This window comes from Panicum virgatum, chromosome 5K (genome assembly GCF_016808335.1).
Source record: "Panicum virgatum strain AP13 chromosome 5K, P.virgatum_v5, whole genome shotgun sequence".
NCBI lineage: Eukaryota > Viridiplantae > Streptophyta > Magnoliopsida > Poales > Poaceae > Panicum > Panicum virgatum.
The window spans coordinates 36,580,970-36,591,219 of NC_053140.1; the positions used below are offsets into that span (position 1 = coordinate 36,580,970).

The 10,250-nt window shown below is 48.8% G+C and overlaps 1 protein-coding gene and 1 pseudogene across 1 annotated transcript; one reads left to right on the forward strand and one right to left on the reverse strand.

The window, feature by feature from the left end:
* Nucleotides 1-449: 449 nt before the first annotated feature.
* On the reverse strand, nucleotides 450-1,689 carry LOC120709892 (annotated as a pseudogene).
* Nucleotides 1,690-6,630: 4,941 nt separating this feature from the next.
* On the forward strand, nucleotides 6,631-8,054 carry LOC120707210 (probable WRKY transcription factor 50). The gene is made up of 3 exons (XM_039992053.1): nucleotides 6,631-7,170; nucleotides 7,283-7,444; nucleotides 7,527-8,054. Exons 1-3 carry the CDS (start codon nucleotides 6,863-6,865, stop codon nucleotides 7,732-7,734), a joined length of 678 nt encoding a protein of 225 aa, XP_039847987.1. The 5' UTR covers nucleotides 6,631-6,862; the 3' UTR covers nucleotides 7,735-8,054.
* Nucleotides 8,055-10,250: the final 2,196 nt, after the last annotated feature.

A 10,250-nucleotide genomic window follows, 5' to 3' on the forward strand; every position in this document is an offset into this window, starting at 1 on the left:
ATATGTGGGCTAAGTATACCCAATAGTCGGGTAAGTCTTGCTGAGTATTAGTATACTCAGGGTTTGTTGTTTACCCTGTTTCAGGTATAAAAGCTAACCAGGATTAACATCGGTGGGCTCGATGTGACGTCCTCACGTCTCCGTAGTTATCGTTTTATATCAAGTTATTTCAGTTGGGTTCTAATGAAAATCTTCCTCAGGTCGTATTCTCTTCCGCTGCTGTCATTTATTAAAGCTGTTTTGTCAATATTTATGTTATTATCTATTTTTGTGAAATTATATTATGCTGGTACCGTCTGTGCTCGCCGTCGCGCGAGACTTCTGGTGTGTTTCGATCGGCCTGTGGGTTGGAAACAGACTGTCAGGTTACACTTAATTAAGCTAATGCGCCTGATGCGTTCAAAAGATAGCCATTACGCTTAATTAAGCTGTTTAACTTGGCGGTTCTGTCACAGAAAATGCCATACGTGCAAGGTGAATGTTTCCAGCTCTGGAGAAGCGTTGAGAAAAGTAACCAGGAAATGGAACTCAGAGCGAAAGCTGGTCCATGGTCCAACAATCGTAAGTTCCAGGTGCTTGAGGTGAATGAATTTTTCACGCAGCTCGATTTTGAGTGGGTACGTAAAACCGATCTCATCAGCAGACATAAGGGACAAAGTTTCAAGGTTTGGGCCAAGATTTGGGAGCTCCTTAATAACAAAGTCAAACAAATTGAAGCAGGGGTAGATGGACATGTTTACGTCCTTAAGCTGCAGTGCCTCTTCAAGTGAGAACTGTATTATGGGCCCATGGTAATCAAAGATGGAGAGATTTGGAGCATCGGTCTCTACTGACTGCAGCACCTTGCAGTGCCGCACCAGCAGTGACTTGAGCTGGTGCAGCGTGGAAGGTATCCTCAGGCAAGCTATCTCATGGCAGTACTCAAGTTGCAGACGCTCAAGAGCGGGAGAATTAGAGAGAAAGAGCCATGACTCCTCCGCGGTGATGCGCACCCAACTGAAAGTCCACTCTTCTCAAGCTTCCGAACGAACGAGATCCATTTTCAGGCGAGAATGAACACGCTGAGAGGCAGAGAGACTGGATCGAGCGTCCCTTCTCTTGGAAGAAAAGCTCACATGGGAATCTGTATTGAGGTTTGCCATCGACGAGGGCCAGGGTGAGCTCATCGATCCCAAGGGTTGCGGCTGCATCGAGCCAACGGTTGACAGTATCGGCTCGCACATTGCGGAGAAACTGAAGCTCAAACCTGAGCCTCTTCACACAAATGCCAGTGCGGTTCTGCAGAGCAGCATCAATCCTCCTGATGATATCTTTGGCCACTTGACCACGTACACAGGTGTGGTGTCCATGCAGTGACAGCGTTTTGGCACTGAACTCCAGCTCGGGATAGTGTCTCCAGGACTGTAGAAGCTGTCGGGAGGCGCAGCCAGCTCGCGCGGCATCTTGCATTGGCAGGAGAGCAAACACCTGATGCAGGAGGTCCTGGTAATCGAAGCAGGAGAAACAGCTTCAGCACCACCAGGATGGTGAACAGTTCACATTATATTGTCGACGTTATGGGATGTACCTGTGGGAGCCTGTCCAGTGTGAGATGTGACCTCCTCTTGGCAATGGCTCCTGCAGAGTTCCTACAGGGCCTGCTGGTGGGACTCTTTCTTGTCGCCGCTAAAGCAGTCGATCCATCTTCAGTGCCTGTTGGTGATAGAGAACAGATCAGGCCTGCTTCCTCCAAGGAAATATTGAAAAGGAGTCACCAAATAAAAGCAGAGCAACAGGCATACCGGTGGCCTGTGTTCGCCGGCGGCGTATCACGGGCATGAGCCGCGACAGAGCTAACCCATGGCTGCTTCTCCGATGTCGCGGGAACGAACAAACTAGGGCAATGATAGGCGGCTTATTATAATATGATAATAATAACAATCTCAGAGCCACGGCCCACGGATAGGTAGGCCCCTTTCCTCTTCCGCTTCCAACAAGAGCTGCAAACCGAAGCGGCAAAATCCAATCCAAGAGAGGCCACGGATATGCAGTCCGTACGCCCCTGCGGCAAGAATCTTTTGAGCAACATCAGTTTCCTCCCTTAACATAAATTTAAGTTTGTGTGATTTGTATCGTCCACTCCATGTAACAATCCAAAAATTGGAATTCAAATGGAAAAAAAAATTTATTCAAATTTGAACCTTACATGTGGACCCCACCTGTCAATCTCTCACTCTCTTCTCTCTCTCCCTCCTCTGTTCTGTGTTGGTCGAGCCGTGGTCGCCGTCCGAGTCAAGGCCGCCGGCCACGCGTCGTGCCCTCGCCGCGCCCCGTCTTTGGTTCTCCCGAAGCCTCTCGGCCTCTCCACGCGGCGCCATCTCTTTGCACGCACGCCGAGGACGGCCGTCGACGCTCCACGGCGACGAACGCGCCGAGCCGAGCCGTGCCGTGCGCCGCTTCGCCGCTCGCTTGCGCCCTCTGCCCAGCTCGCCTCCCTTCCTTTCGCTTCGCAAACGAGCCCTCTACCTCTCCCTCCACTCTCCTCCTTGCTCCAGGCGCCGAGCCAAGCTCCCATGGCGACCAGAGCCGCCGCCGCCCGCCCTTAGCGCCGCCGCCTCCTAGGCCGCCGCGGAAACCCCTCCTACACCCTTCCTCCGCCCCAAACGACCCCCCAGAAAGCTTCCTTGACCTCCACCGGTGCTCCCCGACCCGCTCGCCGTCGCTCCCGACCACCGGACCGCCGCCGCCGCCGCAAATCGCCGCCGCCGGCCGCTGCTCTTCGCGGAGCCGCCGCTCCGGCCATCCCTAACCCCAACCGAGCCCATCCCTGAGTTCCTCTCGACGTCGTGGAGCTTTCCCCCCACTTCTCCCACGCCTCCGGTGCGCCCCCACGCCGGATTCCGGCCACCCGCCCCTCCTCTATTTCCCAACCCGGCCAGGGACCCACGGTGAGAAGGAAATAGAAGTCCAGGGGTCTAGATGCAAGATTTCCTTTCCTTTTTCTTTTGTTTTCAAAAACAGCAAACTTTGAAAATACCTAGAAATTCGTATAAAAATCAGAAAAATTCAAATCTAAATGTTTTGGAATCCTTGAAACAAGATCTACAACTTTTATTACATACACATATTTATTTTCTGTCTTTATTTTAATCTAGGAAAAAGATTAGATTACATAGGTTATAATTATTATAGGAGTTCTACTCACTATCTATGGGTTATTTTTGGTGGTTAGCTAGCTCATGACATGATTAGCTTTGTGTAAAAATTTTAGCACCAGTTAATACTTTTAACTAGATAAAACCCTAGTCTTGGCTAGATCTAGTAGAATAATATATTCTTTTATTTATGGATGTTATGATTTAGATATATGTATGAAACTTTTTCTGTGTATTTGGAATACTAAATGAACACCACTGTCCAAATTTAGTTAATTATAGATTTGTGTAGCTATTTATTTTATTTAATCCTTGTTTAGTAGACTTTAATTATGAGAAATAATTTATGTTGTTTTTAAATCATGAAAATATTTCTGAGTGTTAGTTTTGAATATCTTAGATTGTCCATGAAGTTTGAGCACCATTTCATGACTAGAACAGAAGTTAAAAATGAATATTCTTAGATTGATGTCTGTTTTGTTTACTTTCTCAGAATTAATTCTGTGTAGATAAAATCATGAAAAATTCACAGTAGCTAATTTATCCCTGTGTCGACCTCTTGTTAAATTTTTAGCTTCTGTTTTGCTCTGGTCTGACTTGTATAATTCAATCTTGTTCTAGGAGTTGTCTGAATGAATGAATTGTTCGGATTAAATGGATGCATGAAATGACATGATTTTTACAGAGTAGATATCTCTTTGTACCTTCTGTTTAGAATAATTTTTTTTTGAAATTGTTGTTGTTTATGTACTGAGTTATTTAATTATTAGCAAGCCATGACCTGCATGTTATAGGAATCAACTACTGCTTGTTTGTGCAGTTAGTGAACTTCTTTTGTGCCGTTGATCATGATGCAATGGGTAGTTAGAAATGTAGTTAACTACTCTATAAATGATTGCCCATGTGATATGATTGTTTGTTACTTGTTAGACTACCACTTTATCGTGAAGGAAAAATAATAGCATCTATATTGTTGAGCAACTCAGAACTGTGCATTCATACATATGCATTGCTGTATTTCATTTAGGTACGATAGATGAACCACGTGAGGGATGTGACATTGAAACCGAACCACAAGACGGTGAATGGTGGATACATCTAGAAGATGGATGGATGGATCCCAATATGCATGACCGAAGGTGGATGCTCGCCAAGCGAGTATCATCTAGCTAACACTGACTTAGTGTTAATCCCAGACAAGCCCCGGAGCATAACCTATTATTTTAACTTATGAAATGTTATATATGTATTTACTTGCTTATGCATTAAGTTTCTAGGCATTGGATGAAACCCTAGTTGCATGCTTCCTAGGTTCCATTGGTCGGAATACTAGTATGTATATGTCGTTATACTTGCCATGCTTAATAAGATCTCGGTAGAAGTCGAGTGATTTCTGGTCACTCGCGAGATATAGGATGTATCGTTATTTTGAGTATATGGAATAATGGAATAGGTTGGAGAAAGAAAAGAAAATGGAGACCGGGCGGGGAAAGGCTAGCCCGTCTGTGTCGATTAAGGACCGTTCGTTGTCTGGCCCTGTGATTGAGTTTGAATTGTACTAACTGCATGCCGGGAGTAGGAGGTAGTCGAAACCGGTAAGCCGAGTACTGCCTTGCTTCGAAAGTATAGGAACCCGCACCCAACTCCTGGGGTGGTCGAGTAGTCGCGGAGAATTGGGGATGCATATGTTTACTTTTGGTGGTCTCACGTTGAGCTTGGCTGACCATATGTCGTTGGGCTGGTTCCTGTAGTTCGAGGCGGGGAGGGGAATGGTTGGTTTGTATTGTCCGACGGGGTAAATACGTGCCGTGTTGGTTAGGTCCACCTTGCAAGGTTAAATCGGATCGATTCGCCGTCAGTCGCTCTCGGATATGAGCACCTTGATCGCAGCACCGCATCGTAGTGATACAATATAGAATATGGATTATACATTTATGATGATGGTTACATTGAATTATAGTGTATTTTCTCTACCATGTGTGCTCTAGTTGGTTTAGGCAAATATTAGATTATAGTTAATCTATATAGAACATATAGCTAAAGTATTGAAAATAAGGATCCACCTTTATGATGCTTTTTCTGCAAAATAAACCACCAGCCAAATGCCTTGCATGTCTAGGTATGTGGGCTAAGTATACCTAATAGTCGGGTAAGTCTTGCTGAGTATTAGTATACTCAGGGTTTGTTGTTTACCCTGTTTCAGGTATAGAAGATAACCAGGATTCGCATCGGTGGGCTCGATGTGACGTCCTCACGTGTTCATAGTTATCGTTTTGTTTATTGGTTCTCAATCAAATTTCCTTCTCTCAGGTCATATTCTCTTCCGCTGCTGTCATTTATTATATGTAAATTCTAAATTTAAAGCTGTTTTGTAAATATTTATGTTATTATCTATTTTTGTGAAAATATATTATGCTGGTACCGTCTGTGCTCGCCGTCGCGCGAGACTTCTGGTGTGTTTCGATCGGCCTGTGGGTTGGAAACAGGTTGTCAGGTTACACTTAATTAAGTTAATGCGCCTGATGCGTTCAAATGATGGTCATTACGCTTAATTAAGCCGTTTAACTTGGCGGTTCTGTCACACTCCAATACCTCCTAAATCTGCAAACTCGTGTACTACCAGCAATCAAGAATTATTACGAATACCTCATGCATTGCCGCTGGAATTAAGGGCACATCATTTCAAATCCAAGAACGGGGTTCTGCCTTTAATTTCGGTAGGAACTCAGGAACTACCCCGTGCTGACCTTAAGTTTGTTGCCAAGCTGACCTTAAGGTGGACTAATAATAATAACAATAATCTTGTGGGAGAGCAAGCGCTATAACTGTTGACACTGCCACAACAACGCCACTGCGAGTACAGACGCGTGCCTGCTAGCTAGCTTATTCACAAATTCGATTCCTTGTAGCCGCCCACACCCTCCACTTGTATGTTTAGCCGCCGTAGAGTTTTTTCTTTCCCCTTGACCCACAATGGTTATTGCTCTAACATTTACTATGTATACAGTAGTACATTGTTTGGAAGCCACCACCCTCATTGATTATCAGATCATCGGAGCGAGATGCGCGCTGACGTGGACGCAGGCTAGGCCGAGTGGATGCAGGAACCACGGAGTGAAGCGCCGAGCGACTTGTCAAGTTTCCTTCCAGGATTCGTCAAGGCCCCCACACTCCGACCATCTCCTCCACCAGTTGGCAGCGCCGGGCCCGGAGGAACCAGTCGCTGTCCCCCTCGACTCGATCGCCGTGGCTTGGCTTGAGCGTCGTCCACAGTCAAAGTCGTCCGCCGGTCGGTCCACGGCGACCTCGACCCAACCCAACCCAACCTTGGCCCGTGACCGACCGTGTATGCTAGGCTAGCTCCGACGTCGCACAGCACACGGCGCCACCACCAGCTCGTGGCCGGCGAACCGGAGCCCGGCCGGCCAAAAAGTCCGGCTCGCGTGCGCGCATCTAGCTGGCGCTGCCGCGCTCGTGTCACCCGGCCGCCCGCCCCGTTAGAACTGGGAAGGAACAGGGTCGCGCGCGCGTGCGGCCTTGACTTTGACCTGATCGATGGAGCGCGAGCGCCGGCCGAGCCGAGGTGGATCGGAGGAGTTAGCAGCCAGCAGGGGACCCCGGCCCATAAGAGAGAAGAGCTAGCGCACCCGTGCTCGGCCTCGCTCGCTGTGCGCGCAGCGGCTAACCAAAACCAACCCAACGGGTGTGCGGGCCGGGTGTGGCGCGCGATGTCCTCTTTCGAATCTCTGCTGGAGCACTGGATCGGCGGCGGCGAGTTTGTCGTGGACGACGACACGGAAGCAGAAGCAGCAGCCGCCGCATGGAGCTTCCTCTCCTTCGACATCGGCGCCGGCTACCACCCGCCGGAGCCAGCGGAGGAGCAGCCGGCGCCGCCGCTCGTCGACGCGCTCCAAGCCGAAACTGACCACTGCGCGAGTGGTACAGCCGGAGGCAGCAGCGATGGCGAGCCCGGCGGCAAGCAGAGCCAGACGGAGGCGTCGTCATTAGCGCTCAGCTCAGAGGGGCACGGCGGCAAGTAATGAGCAAACTTTTCATCTATTATTATTCGAGTATAATTAATATAGGAACTAATTAATTAACATCTTCGATCTGCTCCCCTGGTGAACACGTACTATACTTTTCACTAGTGGCGTCGTCGTCCCGGCGGTCGAGGAGAACAAGGACGACGGGGAGAAGACGAGGAAGAAGAAGATCGCGTTCAGGACGCGGTCGGAGGTGGACGTGCTGGACGACGGCTACCGGTGGCACAAGTACGGGAAGAAGATGGTCAAGAACAGCCCCAACCCGAGGTATCGATCGCTGCTAGTACCTCAGACGCTCAGAGCATGCATGCATGGTCATGGTGGGTGCGCTAGCTGACGACGCGTGCAGGAACTACTACCGGTGCTCGAGGAAGGGGTGCCAGGTGAAGAAGCTGGTGGAGCGGGCGCGGGACGACGAGCGCTTCGTCATCACCACCTACGACGGCGTCCACAACCACTCCGCCGCGCCGCCGCTGCCGCACGCGCCGCGGGGCTACCGACGCCTCCTCGACCCGCCGCCGCCGCCGGCGGCGCAGCAGGGCCACCGTGTCTTCTAGCTTAGCTAGTTCTCTAGCTAGCGAGGAGAAGCTACTTCATCTCATCCACGGCACGGCACCGCACCGCACCGCACCGTCAGGAACCTACAGTACTAGTCCACCGATCCGGGCAGAAAAGCCTGACGCTTCGCACAAGCAGCTAGCTAGCACGGTTCATTTCCTTTTTTTCTTTCGCTAATAATCATGCATGAACGTCAACATTTTTTTTGTCGCGGGACGTGGTATGTGTCGAGGAGACTTGTACTATTAGCCTATTGTCCCAACATGATTTATATTATCTTTTCAATGATGATGATGATGATTAGTCGATCGGTTAGGAACTTGGTTGCATTGTTTACTGCTTTTTTTATTTTTATTTTTATTTTGCTTTATTACTGCCTGTTCCTTGGTTCGATATAAAGTTCTTGGTCCTGGTCGTCGCAAAAAAAAAAATGAGAGGCTGCGAATCAAGCAGGAGAGTCAAAGGACGATACAAACAAGAGGGTGTGAATCGGGGGTTTCTATATATTTTGTGGAAGATAGATAAAATATCTATCTTTAAAGTTCATTTAACCCAATTAACTGATTTACAAATATGTTCAATATTTTGATAGCATGAACTCAACATTTGCCATAAACAGGTTCAACATTTGATTTCAAAATTATTGAAACTGTAAAGACGAAATGTTGAAATTGGAAGCGTGAGATGTTGAAAATACTAATTTAAAATGTTGAAGGCGCTTCTTCATCGGCGAGCAACCTTCTTCTCCGGCGAGCGCGGAGCGCGGCGGCGGCACGTGCGGGCGGCGGTGGCCGGCGAGCTCGGCGCGCGGCGGCGGCACGAGCGGACGGTGTGGCCGGCGAGCTCGGCGAGCTGCAGCGGCACGGGCGGGCGGCAGTGGCCGGCGAGCTTGACGCGCTACAGCGGCACGGGCGGGCGGCGAGCTCAGCGTGCGGCGGCGGCCGCGCCTCGGCGAGCTCAGCGCGCGGAGGCGCGTGCAGGCAGCGGCGGCGAGACAGGCGCGGTGCGCGGGAGGGGGGCAGGGAGCGTCGCGCGGCGGCGGGAGCGCAGCCCTGCGTGGGATGGCGGCGGGGGCATGGGTGGGGCGTGTGAGTGAGAGAGGGCGAGGGATATGGTTTGGTTGTGTCGATAGAACAGTTATAGATGGTTGTACGAATCTCAAATACTGATAGGTGAGGAAAAAAATCTATCGGAAGATATATAGAATTGGCAGTGCGAATCTGCTATTGCTGCTGGCGCAGCCCAGTCCAACCAATTTGGGCCGTCGTTGTGCCTCTGGGCCGGCTAGCCCATTTCCCGCTGTGGATTTCGATCAGATCTGGTGGAAGAAATTAAGTTTGCAGGATGACAGATGCATGCATACTTTATCCATCCATATTTTTAAATAGAAATTTTCATCCCGCACGGGATATGTAATATGTTCTCGTTCTTATGCAACCGGAGCACAACAAAGCCTAGAAATATGATATTGCTTTGAAGGCCATAGAATTTGTCTACAAGTAACCCCTGTATTTCATGGTTTATTTCTCAGCACTCATATTAATCTTCCGCATGTTGTTACTAGGATTTGTAGGTTTTATTACTCGACGAATTGGTACTGAAAGTTGGACCATGTCCTAAATGCCAATCCAAACGTTAGGCCCCATTTAGGAGGGTTTATGGAAAACTCACCTCTCGTAGCCGATGATGAAGTATCCCGTTTTCGTGCGGCTACTGTAGGAGGTACCGGGGGAGCTCGAGCCGCACCAAAGACCCTTTAGAGCAGGTATTATGGTCGGCGTGGAGGCGGCTGAATCCAATGTGGAGTAGGAGAGAGATTACGAGCGGGCGTCTCGGCAAACGCACGCTGTGGCCGGCGCAGACTTGTGCCTTTCTTCTATTGGCTGAGGGTGCTGTGGCAGCATTCAATACCAGTGGGTCCACAGCCTCGTGTGCGCCTTCCCGCGCGCTTGCTGCCGGCTATCGGCGATATTTATAAAACTTGCTCTTAGTTACTTGGGAAAAAAAAAGCACATCGTGCTCACCATCGTAACCAGGTACTCGGCGCAGCAGCTGGCAGGCTAGCAGCTGACCTGCAGGTTGCAGCTGTTCAGTGCCGCCTCTAGAGCAAGGCTAATAATTTAGTTCATTATTGACTGCAAGAATTCATGCAACTCATCTTTTAGCCCACTGGTATAGTAGTTTAGTTCTCCACTATTAATATATGGTCCATTTGTCTATCTCACAAACTTCCTTGGTTTTTGTGCCCAAGCTGACTACAAATTTGTAGCTCACTTCTGTTCCCTCTCTTCAACCTCAGCATTTAGCCTGCTTTGTAGCCTGCTATAATATTTGCTCTTATAATTTCCATATTACAAAACATCTCATCTCCACACTTTGATATGTTTTCCTCTTTGATAGGAACTCTTTATTGCTATACTAATTATGTTCATATTGCCATAAAATAATTTATGTTCATATTAAAATTTATGTTCATATTTACAAGTGTACATGTCCTATTTGTCCGGCTGCTTCA